General features: G+C 37.0%; 1 protein-coding gene and 1 pseudogene across 1 annotated transcript; both read left to right on the plus strand.

Moving 5' to 3' along the window:
- The first annotated feature begins 3,439 nt into the window (after positions 1 to 3,439).
- Positions 3,440 to 8,420, plus strand: LOC147295436 (alpha-xylosidase 1-like; annotated as a pseudogene).
- Positions 8,421 to 11,664: 3,244 nt separating this feature from the next.
- Positions 11,665 to 16,320, plus strand: XYL1 (alpha-xylosidase 1). Its single transcript, XM_086233233.1, has 3 exons — positions 11,665 to 12,025; positions 12,132 to 12,814; positions 14,121 to 16,320. The coding sequence occupies exons 1-3, from the start codon at positions 11,784 to 11,786 to the stop codon at positions 15,995 to 15,997; spliced, it is 2,802 nt and encodes a 933-aa protein (XP_086089359.1). The 5' UTR covers positions 11,665 to 11,783; the 3' UTR covers positions 15,998 to 16,320.
- The last annotated feature ends 6,865 nt before the right edge of the window (positions 16,321 to 23,185 follow it).

Raw genomic sequence — 23,185 nt, forward strand, 5'->3', positions numbered from 1 at the left:
AAAAAATTATTAGGTATAACCGATATACTGTTATGTGGTGTAACATATTCAATGTGTAAAAGTATTGTCGGACGACATATTTATATTTGTAGGATATACTTTTAATAATATCCACTCATATTACAATATATAGATTAGTCATACTACATAATAATATATCGATTATACAAAATAATTTCTCAATTAATTGGTAACCTTTTGGCTTTGTGTAATATCACTGTCTTTCACGTTTTAATTTCTCACTATTTAGCTGATTATTAAAAGGTTGTTGGATAAATTTGATCAACCAAAAACAATATTATTTACTTTTAATTTTTTATAGAATAAATCCACAGCAGAAAAGAAAACCAAATACGCTGACTTTTAATTAATTTGCAATATAAAACTCCACCAAAAAAAATAAGTGATATAATCATATAAGATGTAAATTAAGCAAAATATTGCTAAATTTTGAACTAAGAAGTGAAATTAACCCAAAATTAAAATTTCACTATTTCAAGACTATGTCCTTGGTCACGTGGCCCACCTACACAGACTTGAACTGAAAGGGTGCCACGGGCCCTATGTTACTGATCTGGTGGTTGAACAGTTATGTTCTTGTCTTCTATTTGAAATTGAAATAAAGCTTAGCCAGCTCGAACATTTGAGAGTCTTCTATCACATGGAAAATGACACATTCCTAAATTGCTTAATGATGTAAGGGCAAATTACAAAATAATTACAATCAAACAAAGAAAGGAAAAAACATATTAAATTACTAAATGAAGAATAAAGGGCAAATTATGGAAGTGATTTTACACTAAAATTTTGTGAAGAGAAGAGGAGTTCTTATGAATACAAAATGAAAAAAATGCCAATTATATGATACTTTCAAACTTAAAATCATTTATGAAAATTAGTGATATAAGAGTTTAAGACAAGACATAAGATTAAAAGTAAATTATTCTAAAGTCTATTTTACAGCTCTTAATGATAAATAAATTCACTTAAAAAATTGGAACGATGAATAGATCCACTTTATATAAATAAATTCCACGTTATATCATGTTCCGTGTTTTTAGCGTTGAGCACTTGGTAGGTATTTTTTAGGACAAATTGCCACTGTCAATCTGTCACATAGTGGCAATCATTTCCACTGTTTGACAGTGACAATTTATAGGGTGTGTTTGCAATTAAAATAACTACTGTGCGATTGCTATTGCTTGACAGTGGCAATTTATAGAGTTTTTTTATAATTAAAATAATTACTGTGCAATTACTACTGTCTGACAATGACAATTTATATGGTGTTTTTACTATTTAAAAAGTTACTGTCACACAGTAATAAGTGTCATTATCTCACAGTGACAATTTTGGAATGCACCGTGACAACTTGTCAAGCTCTCGGTAACCCCATCGAGAGCTCGGAAGTCACCGAAAGCTCTATGGACTTATCAAGTGCTCAGCTCATTAAAAAGTGGACTAACCAATTATTATATTTTTTTGCACGTGAACTGACCAATCATGATAATTTTTATTTTGGACTTCAAAAAAAAAAAAACCTTAAGAATAAAGTGAAATAATTTAATAAATCAACTATAAAAATAAAAGGCATAAATTCAATTTAGATACATAACTATATATGCTATTTCAACGGGGTCCACGAACTTTCAAATATTTCAAATATACACATGATTTATTATGTAAATTGAAAAATGAAATTCCGTCCATCAATTTATTGAGAGATCAGTTAAATGTCAGCTTGACTTTTGCTAACGGGGATTAATTGGCGACGTGGCACCAACTCAGTATACATTTCCAAGAAATGTGGGCCTGTGTCGCTCATTTGGCGAGAAATATTTGCTGAGATAGCGCCACATCGCCAAATAATCCTGGTCAGCAATAGTCAAGCTGTCATTTAACTGATCTCTCAACGAATCAATGGACAGAAATTTATTTTTCAATTTAGATAATAGATCTGGTGTATATTTGAAATATTTTAAAGTTCATGGACTCCGTTAAAATAATTTATATAATTATGTGTCTAAATTGAATTTATACCAAAATAAAAGCATTCTGGGTGGCTAGTTGGCCGAGTACAAAAAGCTTCCGCCTCCACACCGGTTTTGAACCCTCCCCCTCCCCTGTACTAAAAAAATAATAATAATAAAAGCATTCCAACGCATCAAATAAGAATCAAATTAATAAGCATTAGTTTAACAAATTACAACGCAAACTGCAATTATGCATAACAAGTTAATGACCATCAATAAATACGTGTCCAAGATTAATCAAAAAGCCCAGAAAAAAAACCCATTTAACTGGGATCACTTTCAGGGTCTGGGTCCGGATCCGCGTTCAAATCCAAGCCCACATTCTCCTCCACGCCCTCCTCCCTCTTGGATCCCCCTTTAACGCCGTTCCCCTCCTCGTTACTCTCAAGCATTGCCCTCAGTTTGGAACCTCCGTCCGTCAATTTACAGCCATCGCCGTCCGCGTTCTTGAAGTAGGTGACTGCCACATGTATGCGCCTGAGGATGGCGAAGAACTCCTCGACCTCGTCATCTTTCACGGCCGTTTCGTCGCCCTTATCATCCCGCGCCTTCTTTTGCTTCTGCCTCCCCGAGAAGGCGTCGTCGCCTGCCTGCTTTCTCTTCGCTGCCTCCGTTTCTTTTCCGTTGAACATCTGTCACCGTTGGGGGAGTTTCGTTTCTGTGCTGCCAAAGGTAATTTTAAGCCTCAGCCAATAGTCTAATACTAAAAATAATTATTCGCCGTTTGCTTTTAGAATCGACGAGGCATATATTCGCCGTTTGGAAGATTCATTTATTTTAAAAAGAAATTGGGAGATGTTTCACAGACAGGGCTGTGAAAGTTTTGAGTGGCAAATGTCCAATGAATTGGTGACGCGCTGGAAATATATCCACGTGTTTCTGGTTGGCTCTGTGACATTACCATACCTGCTAAAGATTTTTTTTGTGGCTTGAAGGAGTATGACGTCATCACATGCGACTATATGACGCAAGACAAAAAAGGATGCCCTCGCTGGGATGACATGTGACATCTGAGTACGTTGATGCATTATGGTTAAAAGCTGACATGTCCAATCTCCAACCTACCTTTGAATAAGGTAGATTTTTTTTTTTTTCTAACTTTTCATAAATAAATTTATTTTGATTTTGAGTTGGAGACTTGGAGTCGGAGTTTTTACTTTTGCTAATATAATGGTAGTATGATATTTATCATCGTGAGATATTCTGACGAGTCTCAAGCACCCCACGAGCATCCAGTGACACTCTCTATACGACTATACCCCTCACTCTTGAGTATTGACCTCTTTATATTAAACCCCTAATGAGTCCAAATGGTCTTTTAGAGCCTCTCACCCTCACTTAATTAGTGCTTACTGCTTAGTGGTAGTTAACAAGCAATGTGTTTTACCACCCCATTTACCTTGTCTATGTCTTTCTTCTCTTCACCTAACTTTGATCTTATGTATCTTCAGTTTAAACTCAGCTCATACCAACCCTCTATTACAGGCAAAGGCTATCGTTTGATCTCCATTGAAGAGACCCCTGTTGGTGGGGATTCTGGGCCATCTCTAACTCTAGCACAAGGCCAAACTCTACGGTCCTGATATCCCCCTCTTGCAGCTCTTTGTCAAGTACGTATTCTGTATTACACAAACCACACTGTGAGTGATTGCATGTGGTGCATTCCTTTTTTTTATATGGGAGAAATCGAATTATACACTTGCTCTAATTTCAAACCATTTTTTTTATCTTTCCTCACTAGTTGAGCTAGTTGTGTAATACTATTGAATAATTAATTATTCTATATGACATTTTTACATTCCGTTTTATAATATTGTTGTTTTTGTATGAAATGACATAATGTGCTACATAAATTAGAAAAAAAAAAAATTTTGAGTATGAAATTGGAATAAAGTAGTGCTAGTAGTATCGGTATAAAATTGGTGCGTGTGCATGGTCCAAAATACTTTATAAGTTGTTATAAGCATTTGACTTTTGCGATTTTTCAGGCATGAGCGTTTGAGGGTCCACATATCGGATGCTGAGAAGCAGAGGTGGGAGGCTCAGAGTCAGAGTACTCTGGCTTGTACTCTGACTCTGAGCTTATCTTCAGCTACACCACAGACCCATGTGGGTTTGCCCTGAAGAGAAAGTCTGATGGGTGAGTGCTTTTCATCTCAAGCTCTGATCCTTCAGGCCTTGTTTGTTTCACCTTCTTAACAGGGACTGGCTTAGTTAAGACTTTAAGCCCATGTTTGGTGAGCTTAGGATTAAAAAACACGGGGCTTAGTGAATCCTCTCCAACTTAAATGAGCTTCTTAGTTGGGCTTAGTGAAACCCGTGAAAATGTGGAGGTTTAGCTAAAAACCTCCTTAGCTGGGTCTACCTAAGACAAAACTTTCATCTTCTACAGCAATCCAACCCATTTCTTCTACCTGCAGCAACAACGCCAGTCAACGCAGTGCAGCAACAACGCCAGTCACACACACACTCTTTCTCTCTGCTCAATGCCATGGCGCTTGCCACCGTCGTCGACCACCAAAACAACCACCACCTCCACCTTGAGTCCCTCCCTCTCATCGACCTCCGCCTCCTCTCCCAATCCAAGCTCTACTCCCTCTCCCTCACCTCGTATTCCTCCTCATTTCAACGAATCCGCCGGCAGCCGCAAGCAGACCTACTCCCGCCTCCGCCTCGCCCCTCGCAACTCCCAATTCGCTTCAAATTCCAAATCTACCCTCCCCCGCCAAACCCCCCTTCATTCCCAACCCCCTCTCGACCGAGAGAGCCTCCACATCATCGCCCTCCTGAAGCAACTCTTCCCCTCCGATGCCCACAGCGAAAACGACCTCGTTTCCGTCCCCGTCCGCCTCGATCAATACGACGCCGCTGCGCCGGAGCCTTCAGCTTCTTCTATTTTTAACTAAGCCAGTCCCTGTTTCTTCTAATATCCAAGTGATTGACTTGGATACTCTTATTCAAATTCTCTCAACCTCTCTCTCTTTTTTTTGTGTTTAATTTCTCTGTGTTTTTTCCTTGATGGCTTGATGGCTTTTCTGTGTTTTTTCCTTTTTTTTTTTCTTTAATTTCTCTCTCACCAGATTGCCTTGATCTATTGGGTTCTTTGGGGATTGATATATAGAATGGATGACTTGAGATTTTTCTGGGTTCGTTTCCTTTCTTTTTTTTTTTTTTTTTTCATGTTTTTATTTTCTTTAATTTCTTGATTTTTATTTCCAATTTTTTTTGGTGGGTTTTGTTCTTCTCTCTTTTTTATTTTTCCCTTTTTATCATTATTAAATTGTTAAAACAAAAATCAGACTTGCACCCGAGGAGTTGGGCTTCTTTGGGAATCACTAAATCAGTGTAGAGAGAATTGGTTGGATCCCAAATTTGTTTAATTTCATGCATTTTTTACAATGTCATAAAAACAATATTGGAATTGTTCAAAAAATTCAACAGTAAATAAGAAAGTTATAGCATTTTAATAGTGGTCACCCCAATTTATTGCATTGAAACTATTTTAAGAGATTTTATAATTTAATTATTTAGGTCTTCCAACTAAATTGAAATTTTTTTATAATTAATATGTTTAATTATTTTAAAAATTAAATATGGGGATTTATGATTTTGTTTCAAAAATTAATTTTCCAACTTGTTAGTCCTGCACTGCACCAAACATAGGACATGACTATTTTCATTATCCAGGTTATTAGTCCTACACTACACCAAACATAAAGGCAGTTCTTAGCTAGCTTAGTCTATGCCAGTCCCGATAGCTAGTCCATGCCAAGACAGTCCTGTGAAACAAACGAGGCCTCAGAGTTCATACCCATATGGTGAACGGGTGTTTAAGGACCACTACCTTGAGATTTCCACATGGCTGCCCAAAGAAGCCTCATTGTAGGGGTTTGGAGAGAGCACACAACCACATGGGATAAAATCTACCCAAATCCTCCATATACTCTGTACACCACTGATGTGTCAGCTATTAATCTTTACCTCCTATCTACCCACGTTATTGATTGTTAAGGCATATATTCACCTATTATTTGTTGTGTTTTAAGTTTTAATTCAAGTTACTATATAGATTGACCTTTTAGGAAATGGTATCATTTTTTAATTGTATACTTAACATTGGCACACGGTGGTGTTGGGATTTGGTCACAGGGCACTGCCATAATGCCTTGTGAGAGTGACCATCCTTGGTTGTAGTTGTAGGGACTTTAATGTCAGGTTGGTGGGATAAAAATTGGAACTTATACAAGTACATAGTGCCTGCCTTTTACCAGTTTTAGGTCACAGGGCATCTAATGATATCGCTTCCATTGTCTCATATCTATGCTCAATGTGGTTTAGAGGCTTGTTGGCCTTCAACAACGCCACCGAGATCTGATCCTTAAACCCATTTTTTGGATATAATATGGGTATATCGCATCTTCAACGGATCGGAATCCGAACTCCAAAAAAAGCTGATCTTCAAACTCAATTCCCAGTTTTTGGTATTAATGATCCCTAGACCCAAAAGGATGCTTAGCCTACATTTGCTGAAAAAGAGTTAATTACACTTACACCCCCTGAGGTTTATCGGTTTTTCACATACACCCCCTAGGGTTTCAATAATTACACATACACCCCCTGAGCTTTTAAAACTGTTACATATAACCCCCTATAGTGAGACGAAAATGATGAGAAATTATGCAAAAAAGCATGCTAAAGGATTAAATAGCCTAATAAGATTATTCAAGGTATAAGATCCAACCTGAATACAAATATTTTCTTATTTATTTATTTATTTATTTTTCTTGTAAGGGGTTATATGCAACAGTTTTAAAACCTCAGGGGGTGTATGTGTAATTATTGAAACCCCAGGGGGTGTATGTGAAAAGCCGATAAACCTTAGGGGGTGTAAGTGTAATTAACTCGCTGAAAAAAGAGAGGAGAGAGTATGGGGAAGTGTACCCCTGCTACCAACCATCACCAATTGTACTTGTTTTTTTCTTTAAATGAATGGCCCAGATCGAAGGCCCCTTGAAAGATCAAGGGCTGTGATTGCTCTTCATGGTTTTTTCTATTTAAATGTTATTAAAAATATGAAAAAAAAAAAGCCAAAAAAATCAGAAAAAATCAGAACTCTGTTTCAGTTGGGAATTGGTATTTCCTTTCAGTGGATCTTGCATTGACACATCAGGCTGCTGCGGACCTTTGTTTGCATGGATCTTGATAATTTCTATATCTCAAATGCCTAACATATTGAAAAAAGTTCAATTGAGAATGTAGAATTAACCATTTTGATTTCTCTCTCAGTTTTATCTTGACAGGATTTTATCAATGCAGATGGGGTTACCATAACTTATCAGTGGTTGAAGACGTTGTTGAGAACTACCATAGGGCTCAAATCCCGCTAGATGTCATTTGGAATGACGATGATCACATAGACGGAAAAAAAGACTTGAGCCTCAACCCCAAGAACTACCCTCGGCCAAAGCTTTTGGCATTTCTAGACAAAATACATAGTATAGGCATGAAGTACGTTGTCATTATCGATCCAGGAATTGCTGTCAATACAAGCCATGGTGTATATCAAAGAGCTATTGCTAATGATGTTTTTATCAAGTATGAGGGTGAACCATACTTGGCCCAAGTTTCACCAGGGGCTGTAAACTTCCCTGACTTCCTCAATCCCAACACTGTTTCATGGTGGGATTTCAGGTACTCAAATCTCTACCGTGCTCAATTTTGGAATATTTGGGGTGCCAATGGTTGGTTCAGATATATGTGGGTTCTATCCAGCACCAACTGAAGAGCTTTGCAACCGTTGGATTGAAGTTGGTGCTTTCTACCCCTTTTCAAGGGATCATGCTTTTAGGGATTCCCCAAGACAAGAGCTTATCAATGGGAGTCGGTAGCTGAGTCTGCTCGAAATGCACTAGGCATGAGGTACAAGCTCCTCCCTTATCTGTACACACTGGACTATATATGAAACTCATACCAATGGAGCCCCAATTGCCAGACAACTTTTCTTCTCATTCCCAACATACACTGAATGCTATGGGTTGAGTCCCCAATTCTTGCTAGGCAGTAGTCTCCGTTTCTCGAGCAGGGGGGGGGGGGGGGGGGGGGGAAACAGAGGTTAAAACCTGGTACAGTTTGTTTAATATGACACAGGCCATTCAATCAAAACAGGGGAACTATGTCACAGTTGATGCGCCTTTGCATGTAGTGACTGTGCGTTTGTATCAGAATACCATTCTACCAATGCAGCAGGGTGGAATGACATCTAAAGCAGCTGAATGACCCTTTTTATGCTTTTAGAAAGTGGAGAGAAGACCAAGAGTGTACTGGTAGAGGCTAAAGGTTTGTCACTTGCTGTGGGGAAAAGCTTTGCTATGTCCTTGATTATGGGGATCAAAGTTTAATAGCCAGAGGGGCTTGTGCCTATGCCTGCAAATTCAAATTAGTATAAACCATTTTCAAGACTTTAATTAATTACAGTCCAACGTTCCAATTAGTTCCCTCTCTCTAGTCTCTCTAAGTGGGAGGCTCCATGTCTTTTGAAATATGAATCTATTGAATTAACTCACTTACACCATTTCAAGTTATCAATTTGTTTATTCAATTTTTTCAAGGTATACGACTTCGGATTGGAACACTGACAGGTGAATTTAATAAAATTGTAAGGTCTTTTCTTGAATTTAGATTAAAGCTTTGTAGGGGTCCAGTAACTAGAGTTTTCGTGCTCATGTTCGCATGCAATTTACTGGTTACTTTCAGTCATCTTCGTGGCGAATAGAAGGTGCTGTAAATTGCAATGTAGGTCTTGGACCATTCACCATAGTGGTCACTGGTCAGGTACGTGTAGCTCTTGTAACTCTTGTTTATGCAATTCATTTCAAGTACTGGTGCTTTTTGCTTGTGTCCATCAGCATCAATCATCTTGGAAAATCTATTGATGGTGGTGATAAGATCGATCAAATGATTTTATGATGTTGGTTATTGGCATGTGTCCACATTTGAGACAACCCCATCTGCCTCAACGTGGATCTTCCTAGATATATTGGCCCCAATATGTATTGCACGTATGGTCCATAACTGATTCCCCATTCCCCAAGCAACCACACCAGAAAGCCCCAGTGAGGTACCTCTCATGACTCATGGTATGAACCAAGGGGGTACAAGCAAAATGGTCAGTCTGTTGCTTTTTTTTTTTACATTATATGTTATTTTCTTTTATATTACACATAATAATAACTAGATTAACTGAAATACTAATGTGATTGAATTAAAATTTATCATAGTAAATAAAAATATCAAATAATAATCATTGCAAAAGAAAAATCCTAAATATAGCTTGTTAAAGGCAGTCTCAGACATCAACAATACCAAGGCTTTAATTCAGCTTGCTTCCTATCCAATATATATTATTATATTATATCATATGTTCTGTTAATACATTGATTCTGCAGAGAACAAATATTGTATTAAGGTCGTGCTTAATTAAGCGTGCTGATCTTATAAACAAATAAGCAACACAGGCATTTGCCACGACATATTGCACGATGGACCATGTATATATGCCTGGACAATCCAAAGCTGATTTTTGTCTTCACGTGCCCACCATGGACCATAATTATATCAGATTTTACTTGATTCGATCCTCCTGCTACCATCTAAATATTCTGCCTTTTTCAGACAACAGTGACAATTTCTAAGGACAAGATTTGGCATCCAAGGTTTTTTCTTTGTTAGAGGAAGTGTTGTTTATATGCTTGGCTCATATAATAAGATAGCCAATGAATTCCAATTAAGTTCATTAATCATGTATCTAATCTTATCCAATCGAATCCAACTCTTATTTTATGACTCAGTACAGCATTGGATTTTATGCCTCTTCGAGGGAAATACAGGAATAATTTTTGGTCAATACTTGTTGACTGCTTTTGGGGATCTTTATGCAAATGCCATGTCGTTTCTCGCAAGGCAACCATAAGTCAATAACAAATTGTGCAACGCTCCACTTACACACTCATTTGTTTTGACTAATTAATTTAAGGTATATCACCATTTTAGTACGTATCACAGCACTCCTCAATATGCTAACATCTTACAAGAATTAAATTCCGCAATTTCGGTTCAATTGAAAACCATTTTCTATGCGAAGGAAATTACTATTTAGTTGCATTATAGGCCATTAATTAAGTGAAACAGCTTTGTTGATCTTTCAAAACGCTGAAGAGTCAAGAAAGGTTCTCATGAAACAAATTTTTTTTAAAAAAAAATCAGATGAAATCGATCAAAATTTACCAGTTAATATATTTGGCTTTCCCAGTTCATTAGCAAAGAAAGTAGCATACAAAGTTCTATAGGCCAGTGGGTTATGTGTTCTATTATCTATACAATTCAGGAAAGTGTCCAAATAACAAACACTATTTGATCACTAACCAAACTAATAATTCTTAGCTTTAGCTGATTTGTAGAAAGTAGAGACAAATCTGTAACATCCATATGGACCATATGCTATAATCCAAGTTCCTGCAGCGAGTGATCTTTCTCTGCTTAATTTATACATATGTTGATGACTTTCTCAATCTCATGCCTTGTTTAGATTGTGCAATGTTGCATACACTGCCTGCAAATCAAAATATTTACAGCAAAAATGACCACTTCGAGGAAAACCAAATAGTAGCCATCCCCAATACCATCGCTTTGTTTTACTTTTCTTGTCGGTGGAAATCGATTAGGCCCAATGTTGAACTATATGTGCATCACGAATGAGAGAGTACGCTAAAAATATATCACACGTTGAAAATGTTAAGTCTTACATTATAATATATAATATTTTAGAACCATCTTAAAAAAATGCAAAAGATAATTTGTGCATAATTTCTAACAGTAGGCATTCTTCATTTAATTTCAGTTTTATTTAATTCATGCTTGATTAAATAAAAAAAGGCATTCCTCAAAGTTAGTAATAGTATGTTTATTTTTCCTAAAATCACTTATTTAAAATCAAGCGTGAAAAGATTGAATAACAAGTGGAGGCAGGATTTGGGATGGAAACCCCGCGAATCACGGTTTCGTCTTCGTCACTTTGCTTCCACTTCCGCATTAATATCCACACCTTTTTTTTTTGGGCCAAGAATATCCACACCTTTGATTCTATTATTCTACGCAATGACACTCACTACTCCACCTGTCTTTCACAAATGGTTGGCTCCATCAAAAAAAAAAAAAAAAACTAAATAGGATAAGAACTGGAAGTCTAAAAATAACAACCCACTCTTATAATGCATGGTAAGCACAGCAGATAAGATATATCAGGTATTCTGATGGTGTGATTAAATGGTTGCCTTTCTTTTTTCTTTCATGTTCTTCCAAAGAAGTAATAAGGATAAGAGCTAAACATGCCACTTGATCCACACTTTTATGCATGTTGGTACCACAAGAGATATACAATTATACATGAGTCTGCCAAGCCTACCGGGATTAAAGTGAGTAACTGAAGAGGGGTCCACAGAAGCTGTGGTCCCCAATGGCCCACCCACCATCATCAATCACATGCATCCAATGACTCACACACACTCTCTGTCTGACTGCCTCTCACTCACTCTTTACTCTTGAGTACTGAGTACTGAGTATTGAGCCTTGGCCCTCTTTGGCCCCTTTTCTGTATAAAACTCCAACAAGTCACAACAGTCTCTCAGAGCCTCACTCTCTCATTCTCACTGTCTCACATTCTAAGCCTTCAGTGGTAGCTGGGAATTAAGCAAAATGTACTCTACCACCCCTCCTTTACCTTCTTCCCTATGTCTTTCTTCTCTTCTCCTAGTCCTGGTCCTGTGCATCTCAGCTGGGGTAAGCTCGGCTTTCACCAACCCTCCCATTATAGGCAAAGGCTACCGTTTGATCTCCATTGAAGAGACCCCAGATGGTGGGATTCTGGGTCATCTCCAACTCAACCAGAAGACCAAAATCTACGGTCCTGATATCCCCCTCTTGCAGCTCTTTGTCAAGTAAGTGTATTCGGTATACACACACTACACTCTGAATCTTTTCATGTGGTGTTAGTCCAAAATGCACCTCACTCATTACAGTCGTTTGATTTGTGTGATTTGACAGGCATGAGACGCAGGACCGTTTGAGGGTCCACATAACTGATGCTGAGAAGCAGAGGTGGGAGGTTCCGTACGATCTCTTACCCAGAGAACATCCTCCAGCACTGAAACAAACCATTGGGAGGTCAAGAAAGAATCCCATAACAGCTTCAGAGTACTCTGGCTCTGAGCTTATCTTCAGCTACACCACAGACCCGTTTGGGTTTGCTGTGAAGAGAAAGTCAGATGGGCAGGTGCTTTTCAATTCAACCTCTGATTCTTCAGACCCATATGGTGAACTGGTGTTTAAGGACCAGTACCTTGAGATTTCCACCAAGTTGCCCAAAGATGCCTCATTGTATGGTTTGGGGGAGAACTCACAGCCACATGGGGTCAAACTCTACCCAAATGATCCATATACTCTGTACACCACTGATGTATCAGCTATTAATCTTAATACTGATTTATATGGTTCACACCCAGTTTACATGGATCTTAGGAATGTGGGTGGTCAGGCTTATGCACACTCGGTTTTGTTGCTCAACAGCAATGGCATGGATGTGTTTTACAGAGGGACTTCTTTGACATACAAAGTTATTGGGGGTGTCTTTGATTTTTACTTCTTTGCTGGGCCTACTCCACTGGGTGTTGTTGACCAGTACACTTCATTCATTGGAAGACCAGCTCCAATGCCTTACTGGTCTCTTGGTATGTTCGACTTTTTCCCTTCTATGCACTTTGTTTTACTTCGCCATTGTTTGTTCTGCTTTACTTTTAGGAAATGGTATACTTAGCTTATAATATATGCTGATTATCACAAACTATGTTGTGGCTTGTGGGTGACCATAATACTTGATACATCAGCAACCTCACAATTAGGAATGAGTGAGATGTTTATAGAACCAAACTATGGCCATCTGAGTGGTATAGTATGTGGCAATTGCTGAATGATAGTCATGTTTTAGGATAGACACGTTTTGTTTTAGTTTTTAATTTAGGTTGGTGGGTTGGTTGGGTTCCTTGTTTGTGTTTAATCTTTTCGTGCATTTCTTTACACAAAGATCTCTGCAGAAACAATATTTAGGTCTGCACATTACTTTTCTTTGTGTAGTGATTACAAAGGTCCACATTAAAGATATGATCCGACGTAAAGTTGGAAGCTTTAATTATCTCACTCACCGTTTCAACCATCTTTAAAGCTTTGACATTTTTTCACATCTGTACGACTGTACCAAGTAAATTGTGGACCCTAGAGCGCTATCTTTGCTTAATTCTTGCAAAATATGATGTCCTAGTTTTGCTCACCAAGGCATGTAGTGATAATGCTTCCTTTCCCTTATATCTAAATTGTGGGTTAGAGGCTCATTGATCTGGTCGACAGTTTGGGGGCATTTTTGTAAGAGATATCTTATAAGTGAATTACTTGTTTATATTAGGCAATAAATTCGTGTTTAGTAAGTTGGCATTGGCACATGTTTGTGCTGCGGTGTGCTGACTAGTCACAGTGCTGGCCATTCAGAAATGATGGTTTGACCCTCACTACCATGCCTTGCTGGAGTGACCATCCTTCCTTGTAGGGCCTTAAATGCTGCCCCTTTACATTATAGCTATTGTCAGGTTAGTAGGACCATGGGAGGAAAATTGGGTTTATGCAATCACAGCGGTGCCATTTGCCTATGTTAGGTCACATGGCATCTAATAGTAATGTTTCCATTGATTGCCTCATGTATTAGTGGCTTGTTACTCTGTTCTACTGTTTGGAGTTTATTGAGTCCTAGAATTGAGACAATTTCAAGTTAATGTCATGTTTAAGCTGTAGGGTTTTAAGATGTCAAACCAAATTTCTAATTCATTTTCTAAAAATGTTAAGATTATGGTGGTAAATATTAGATATGTCAGGTATAATTCTTATACCGGACAGAATTAAGAACATCAGAGATAATCACTATGCCCATTTCCCTTAATATTTAATAACATCATTTTTCTGAAATAGCTCTCACTTTTATCTTTATAGGTTTCCACCAATGCAGATGGGGTTACCACAACTTATCAGTGGTTGAAGATGTTGTTGAGAACTACAAAAAGGCTCAAATCCCGCTAGATGTGATTTGGAACGATGATGATCACATGGACGGACACAAGGATTTCACCCTCAACCCCAAGAACTATCCTCGACCAAAGCTTTTGGCATTCCTGGACAAAATTCATAGCATAGGCATGAAGTACATTGTCATTATCGATCCTGGAATTGCTGTTAATAACAGTTACGGTGTATACCAAAGGGGAATTGCTAATGATGTTTTCATCAAGTATGACAATGAACCTTACCTGGCCCAAGTTTGGCCAGGGGCTGTAAACTTCCCTGACTTCCTCAACCCCAAAACTTCTTCATGGTGGGGTGATGAGATCCGCCGCTTTCATGAACTTGTTCCTGTTGATGGCTTATGGATTGATATGAATGAGGCTTCGAATTTCTGTTCTGGGAAATGCAAAATTCCGAAGGGACAATGTCCAACTGGCACCGGACCTGGTTGGGTCTGTTGCTTGGATTGTAAGAACATTACAAAGACGAGATGGGATGATCCACCTTACAAGATAAATGCTTCAGGATTGCAGGTTCCCATAGGGTTCAAAACCATAGCCACTAGTGCGTCTCATTACAATGGCGTTTTGGAGTACGATGCTCACAGTCTCTATGGTTTTTCCCAATCCATTGCAACTCACAAGGCTCTTCAAGGGCTTGAGGGCAAGCGACCCTTTATATTATCCCGCTCTACTTTTGTTGGTTCAGGCAGTTATGTTGCGCATTGGACAGGTGATAATAAGGGCACTTGGGAGGATTTGAAAATCTCAATCTCTACCATGCTCAATTTTGGAATATTTGGGGTGCCAATGGTTGGTTCAGATATCTGTGGGTTCTATCCAGCACCAACTGAAGAGCTTTGCAACCGCTGGATTGAAGTTGGTGCTTTCTATCCCTTTTCAAGGGATCATGCAAACTTCTATTCCCCAAGACAAGAGCTTTATCAATGGGAGTCGGTAGCTGAGTCTGCTCGAAATGCTCTAGGTATGAGGTACAAGCTCCTTCCTTACCTATACACATTGAACTATGAAGCTCATATCAGTGGAGCTCCAATTGCCAGGCCACTTTTCTTCTCATTCCCAACATACACTGAATGCTATGGGTTGAGTACTCAGTTCTTGCTGGGGAGTGGTCTTATGGTATCTCCAGTTCTTGAGGAGGGAAAATCAACGGTTAAAGCATTGTTTCCCCCTGGAAGCTGGTACAGTTTATTTGATAAGACACAGGTCATCGATTCCAAAAAGGGGCTGTATGTTACACTTGATGCACCTTTGCATGTAGTCAATGTGCATTTGTATCAGAATACAATTCTACCAATGCAGCAGGGTGGATTGATATCTAAAGTAGCTAGAACTACCCCTTTTAACCTCGTAGTGACCTTCCCGGCAGGGGCAAGCGATGCCAAAGCCAAGGGGAACCTGTTCCTTGATGACGACGAGCTTCCAGAAATGAAACTCGGAAGTGGTTACTCCACATATGTTGAGTTCTATGCAACTGTAAGTCAAGGAAATGTTAAAGTGTGGTCAGAAGTTCAGGAGGGCAAGTTTGCTCTAGACAAAGGTTGGGTTGTTGAGAAGGTTAGTGTTTTGGGATTGGATGGAAGTGGAGAAGCATCTGCTGTTGTGGTTGATGGAAACCCAGTGACGGGTGGTTCGAACATAGAGTTGAGTGCATCGGAGCAGACATACCTACAGGAGGTGGTGGAAGATGGAGAGAAGACCAAGAGTGTAATGGTGCAGATTAATGGTTTGTCACTTCCTGTGGGGAAAAACTTTGCACTGTCTTGGAAAATGGGGATCAAAGCTTGAGTTCAGCTAGAGGATCTGTGAGTCCGTTTTGAATGAACTAGTTTAATTAGGTCCTTCAGTTTAATTTTTCTGCAGTTGGTTGTGAGACTGTTGATGCCCTTTGTGTTTATTGTCCTGGTTTTTTTATGGTGAGGAGATGAGCCAAGGATATGCTCATCCTTTTCCATGTAAACAAGCCAAGAAAGTGAGGTTTAGATCTTTATTATTTGCTTAGAGGCTCTCCCATTGTTGTTGTAGCTTGTATGCAATAAGGCAAATTTCAAGTCTTTTAAAATGATAGTTTTAAAGGAAAGGGAAGCATATGTTACCTTTTCCTCTTGGTTAGTATTGCCGTATTGGCATGTTGGTTGATTCCTTGATTAATTCCTTTTCATTCTTTTGTGGGTTTTGGGGCTGGCTGGTAGGGAATTAAGTTTTAAGGATAGGTTGTTGGGTCGCCATTTTTAACCATGTTTCTAACAAGTATCTGAATCTTCCGTGCTCAGCAAACATGTCGTATTCAGTCTGCTATTCATCTCCATCAGCTCTCTCCTTCGTCTTTGAATGAGAAAGCCTGCTGGACTGCTCTCAAAAGTTAGTCATTGGACTCAAACAATGATCAAAAGATTTGGTTCCAGGAAGGGACGTCAAGGCTTGCTTGGCTTGCAATTAAATTTGGGCATCCTTATTTGATGAGCTCCATGTAAAACTTCAACCTCTTTTTTTTTTTTTTAAAGATTCTGCTTACATAAGAACCTTTAGTTTGAACAAAATTGAATTGGTATTGAATTTATGCAAACCTCCCTCATATTTTGTCAAAATGGTCGTCCAACAAGTCTTTTTCAAATAAGTTTCTTGAAGTATCATGTCACCAATCACCATAGATTTGAGTTTTTGAAAAGGTCAAGTTGAAGTCGATTACTGTAGCATATATCAACATCATTAGACAAGTCTTCAATGCGCCAAATTTACTCTGCTTCCCCCCCCCCCCCCCCCCCCCCCCCAAAAACTCCATTCCATTATCAATGAATGTCTCAAGCTAAAAGGTAAAAGAGGGGTACACCGTACACTAGAATATATATATATATATATAGCCTTGAAAGAAGAGCTAGAGTGATGTATAATTTTAGCCTGTCCTTGGGACCCTGTCTTGTTTGTCATGGCAAATTGGCAACCCAATGGTCCGTACACTTAACCAGTAACAGCAACCCATAAATAAATAACTTTACACTTCTAGCCCACTTTACACTTCTATCCCAATTATTTATCTACATCTAGTTATAGAGAGTAACCAAAACCCTAGCGTAAAATGCAAGTACTTGCTGTAATTGCTCTTTATTAAGGGATAGTGAGGCAATCGAAAACGTGAAAAGGATACAACAAACTCTTAAAATTTTGGAATCCACAAAAAATAAGAACACACACTTGAGAGAAACTCTCAATTTTTTGAATATTATAAAGCTGAAAGATATTTGATAATGAAAATTACAATCCCTTGGCAAAAAACTAGAAAGTTATGAAAAAAGAAATAAATTGACAAAAATGCTAAAATAAAGAAAAATACCAATTTGAAGGCCTAAATAATGGAATTTGGCACTTTTGGTCGACTCGACTATTCCAATTAGCCTATCAAATTTCACGCAATTCCGAGTCCAGAGAAAATGATTTCTAACTAGTCAATTTTCCACTATTCATGTTCTATGTCAGTCCCCTCCACTTTGAAAGAACTCACCCTCGAATTTTCGTCAGGATAGATAGAAACATCATGCGAAAAGTAGTCATACAGATCAGCAACATTGAAAGCCTTCGACATACCCATATGTGCAAGAAGGTCCACCACATAAGCATTATCATTGATTATCTTGAGAATTTTGAAAGAGCCATACTTCTTGGGTTTGAGCTTGTTGTACATATATGTGTTTATAAATTTCAGTTCATGTCTTTATTTTTTGCCTTAGTGACACATGACTTACGAAGTCGCTAAGTACAATATTCATTGCATCAAAGTTATAAATATTTAAAAATACATCGAGTTACAAACTGAAATTCTCAATGAACGATTTGAGATGCCTAAAAGAATTGCTTGAAATACCCTAAGGCAAGACTTAAGAAACTCTATGATATGACTTGAGAGGTGTCACGACATGACTTGCGATGTCACTTAATTCAATATTCAATGCATCAAAATTATAAACACTTAAAATATCTCGAGTTACGAACTGAAATTTTCAAGAAACGACTTGATGTACCCTAATGAACAACTTGAAATACACTAAGGTATGACTTGAGAAACTCTAAGATATGATTTGAGAAGTGTTGCAATGTCGCAAGGGCAAAAAATAAAAGCATGAACTGAAATTTATAAACATATATAGTTCAATATTTAATTTTAATTTATTGAAATTAAGTGTTCTAGTCACATACCTAACACAAAGGTGAAAGTCTTAAAGAATTTTGAAGCCCCATTTTGAGTATAGAGTGAGCGGTAAAAACTGCTACAATACTGGAGATAGAATTGTTATGATAAAATGCATTGAGCTACGAATTAAAAATTTTAAAAAATGATTTGAAAAATTTTAGGGTATGACTTGCGAAGTATAACGACATGACTTATGATGTCTAGGTACAATGTTTATTGCATCAAATTTATATATACCTAAAAGTGTTTTCTTTAATAAATTATAAATTTTTCTTGAAAGAAAAATATATGTTCGTGTATGAAAGTCGCACTATATTGAAGATTGACAGGAAATGGGTTTTTTGATACTAACAAATTACACACATGTTATTTTTTAAATAAATAATTTAAAAAATATAGAAAATTTACACGTGTCATGTTTAGCTTAGACTATTTTAAACAGAATTTTCTCGTTTATTGGACCAAAAATCCATTTTTGATATAGCGATAGGAAAAATGCAAAATAAACGAAAAAATATATATAAAAGTAAGTTCATCGATCGCAGTCACTTTCCAGGAAACGCAGACGAGTTGAATTAGGGTGTTGCCTTATCATCATCGACAACCCAAGGATGAACAACACTTGTTCCACCACAGTTCACGTGGCAACCTCTCGTTCGAAGAAAGACCGCGAAAAACGGGTGTTTTGGCGGGAAAAAGAGGCGGGAATGTCCCACCTCAGCAGCTTTGGCGCGAAACGGAGCGGTTCTCCCCTATCCACTCATCGCAATTTGCATAGCCCACTTGGCCTCCCTTCTCTGGATGTATGACATCCACCTTTGGTCAACTTGCATGCGTCAGTTGACTCATTTGCATGCATGTAAAGGCAGCCATACCATCATGATATGCATGCATGACACTTTTATGCACATGATCGATGATTCTTGGCCGTTGATACATGTTGAATATCTGACGGACAAAAGATCGTGAGGTCTTGGACTCTTTAGTCTATGCTAGTTGGTGAGTGACTGTGTATTATAATTAGAGCATTACACCTACCTCTACCAAAGTCTATGGTTAATTGCTTGGGATGTGGTATGTGGGCCATTCTATTGGGCAGGCATTGTACGGACCGTCGGATCTATTTGCTCTTCATCGGTAGTACGATCCAAACATAGTCACGTGCAGGGGGTGCTCTTCGTATGACAATCACACCAGGACCCACATTTTGATCATAAAAAATCTCACTCTTAATGACAACAATATCAGAATTTTATAAAAATAAAATAAAAAATCAGAAAAGGGTTAGGCTATGATGTGGTCGGCCTCATCCCCTCCCCACGAGGTTACCTTTGATTGGAGAGTTTTTTATAAATAAAAAGTGCGTGCGCCCATGTAAACACTAAAACACATGTTCACAGCATACTCCCCAATTTATAATGTTGACAGGAGAAGATAAAGTATGCCTCTAACTTTTTTAAATATAATTTTAATTTTGTTCTCTTTCAGAATCGCTCAACCAATGAATAAAATCAAATGGTTGACATCATTTCCAACTTAAATGCCTTATTATTTGCGGTTTCATACAAAAATAAAAAATAAAACTAAAATACCTTATTGAAATTTGAATCATATTTGAGGGCTATCATTAAATCTTAATTGAAATTAACCACTAAGGGCCAGTTTGATATTACTGTGAGAAAAAATAGCTGTGAAGTAAAATAGCTGTAAAGTAAAGTCAGCTCTAAGGAGTAAAATTTTGAAATTTTCGGCGAAATTTCGTTTTTTAGGGGTATGTAAATTTTAACACCATACCAAAAAAATTTCAAAAAATTTCAAAAAATTTCGCCGAAATTTTCCGAAATCCTCGAAATTTCGGCGAAATTTTCGAGTTGCAGGGTGGGAGGCGTGGGTTCTGGGCGAGTGAGGAGGTGAGAGGCTGTCTGGGGAAGGAGGGAGGAGGCGAGCACAGTTGTGCTACTCTAAACAAACACGCATCACAAAAAGCTCAGAGAAACACAAGGAAAATAAAAAAAAGGTATAGGATAAGCATTGTGCTTCCATAGCTTATCAAGATTAAAGCTACTTTCTGCTTTTGCTCGCCGATGGCTGCGCCTTTTCTCTTTCTACGTCCCCGAGACCAGGACTATTCTGATCGAAGCTATAGGCATCTTACCTCTTTCTTTAGGCGAATCTTGGAAGGCTCTGATTAAGCACCACAAGTGAGTAAGTTAGACACGGTGGGTGGTTGGGCGTGATCGAAGGGAGGAGAAAGGTGGAGGAATGAGACATGAGCTCCATGCGGCTAAGATGCGCTTCTGCTTTCGTTTCTGTTCGGTGGCGGCGCAAGCAGTCGCGGGAGGTGGGCGCAGATCTAGTGGCTGGGGAAGGAGGGAGAAGGAAGGGAATAGTGGAAGACCACTGGGGGAAGAAGAGGAAAAGGAATAAAAAAAAGGAAGGTCACGGGGGAACTGGGAAGAAGAGGAAAAGGAAAAAGAAAAAAGGAGGAGAAAAGAAAGGAAAAGGAAAAAAAAGAAGAGAAAAGAAAAAAAAAAAAAGGAAAGAAATTTTTTTTTTTAAGGTTGATTGAGATTTGGAGTCTTTAGGCAATTGGAAAGAAAAAAAAAAAAGATTTGAGATTTTATTTGGGGTTTGATCTGGCCATTTTGGTGTTTCATTTAGTTGTAACTTGTAAACATAAATTATGAAAAATAAATTTATCCCCTTATCATGAAGTTTCATTTCTTTAATGTTTTGGTTTTTCAATTTTGATAATTTGTAAAATTGAAATTTTAGGTAAACAGTTGTCACCGCTGCTGTCATCGGATTGGTTTTATTTTAACCAAATTCGGCTTAATTTAACTATCGAAGACCATTTCTAAGTCCCTTTGAGTAAGCTTGCTACTTTCTGTTGCCAGTTGCCACATTGGTGATTTATTCGTGTAATTTTATTATGTAATTATTAATTAGTAAAGTATTTTTTTAACAGTATTGTCTCCGGCGCACATTATATTCATTACATATCACATGAAATCTTCTATATTATTTGATTTCTTCAATGTTTTTTATCAATGTAGTAGATAATATGTTAAATAAACATATGGTCAAGTTTCATTCAAAATTTCCATATTTTGATAGCAATTTTTCTCATTTTTGTCTAATTTTATCGAAATCGAAATTTTAATCGAAATTTCCGCGAAAATTTCCGTCGAAATTTCCATCGAAAATTTCCTCGAAACCGAAATTTTACTCCTTGCTGAACTCTAAAGTAAAGTAGTTGAGTGTTTGGTAAATTATATTTTCAAAAGTGCTGTGAGTACAAAAAATAGTATCAAAGTGTTTGGTAAATGTTAATGTAAAAGTGCTGTGATTGTGTATAATTACTAAAATAGACATGATGCTGAAAGTGTCTTTCACTTATTTATTTGGTAAAAATAAAATATTTTTTTACTTGTTTTTGAATTTTTTTGCTACAAATTTTTATTAGCATTAATTTTTCTATAGAAAATTAGGATTAAATACCAAATTTTAATAATTTTTTGGTATAACATGAACACCATATAATATTTCAATTGAACTACTAAATTTAAATCTAGTTTTTTAGATTAGGTCACAAACATGTTGGCCCTTTTGATTTGAGCATTTTCCATTTGACATTTTTGTTCTTTGCCCCACATATGATGGATGTTAGTTAAAATTTATAAGGTTTTGACAAAAGTGCCCTTGGCTATTATATTATCTTGAAAATTTGCTAATGTAGTCTTAATTTCACATTTAGTTGTGACTGTACGACACTCACATTTAGTTGTGACTGAACGACAGTCACATCTAAGTTGTGAGACAGTCACAATTAAGTTGTGACTTAATTGAATTTTTTTTAGAAAAATTATACTATAATATAATATAAATAGAGGTCAAAACAATATTTTTACTCAAAATAATACATAATACATAGTATAGTGTTGTGAGTTGTCTCTTTCAATTTACCAAGACAGTCACAGTTAAGTTGTGACTGGTTTGATTTTTTTTTAAAATACAATATAGTATAAATTAATGTAATATTTGTGATGTAATATTATTTTTATTTTTTTATTGTAGTGGCATGTGATGTAATATTTGTAAATTATAATACATTTTACTTTATTATTTTGTTTGACTTTTCAACTAGTACCTAATCTAAAATGCTATTTAATTTTAGTACCTAAACTAAAAAGTTATTGAAATTTAGTAGTTAAAATCAATGGACCTATTTTTCTAAGGACAACATTATTAAATAAGTATGATTATTATTTTTTAGGTATATTATAATTTTAATCGTACAAATAAATATCATAATTAATTATCACAATATAAAATATAACTAACAATGAACATATTTTTTTAATTTAAAATAAACAAATAAAAATTATATAAATCAATGAGGGTAATATGGGTAAAATAAAATATTCATTATTGATGTGATTCACTGCAACTTTCAAAAGCAGCTAAAAACCTGCTTTCTGTTTTTGTTGTGAGGAGTTGAGAATTGTGGGGAAAAATAGTTTTTAATTTTTGTACCAAACACCAAAATTGTTGTAGGTGATTGAGAATTGTCATCCACAGCAGCTTTTGGGTCTTCCAACACAATCCCAAATGGAGCCTTAGTATGACTCATACTTAAATGCTATAAATGCATTCCATAGGGTTTTATTTTTTTATTTATATTTTTAGAGTTTAATGTATGATTGTCATGTAAGTTAAAAAGTAATAAAATAAAAAAATTGTAAATAACATATTCCCTTTATAAAATTGAGAGGCTCAAAGAGTAGAGA

The sequence above is a fragment of the Dryas octopetala genome, chromosome 2 (genome assembly GCF_963921425.1).
Source record: "Dryas octopetala chromosome 2, drDryOcto1.1, whole genome shotgun sequence".
Taxonomy (NCBI): domain Eukaryota; kingdom Viridiplantae; phylum Streptophyta; class Magnoliopsida; order Rosales; family Rosaceae; genus Dryas; species Dryas octopetala.

Bases quoted from the DNA above. Each gene is read 5' to 3' on its own strand.
- XYL1 (XM_086233233.1), top strand. From the start codon at position 11,784: ATGTACTCTACCACCCCTCCTTTACCTTCTTCCCTATGTCTTTCTTCT. The intron at 12,026-12,131 runs GTAAGTGTATTC...GTGATTTGACAG, and splicing joins CTCTTGCAGCTCTTTGTCAA to GCATGAGACGCAGGACCGTT. The intron at 12,815-14,120 runs GTATGTTCGACT...TTATCTTTATAG, and splicing joins AATGCCTTACTGGTCTCTTG to GTTTCCACCAATGCAGATGG.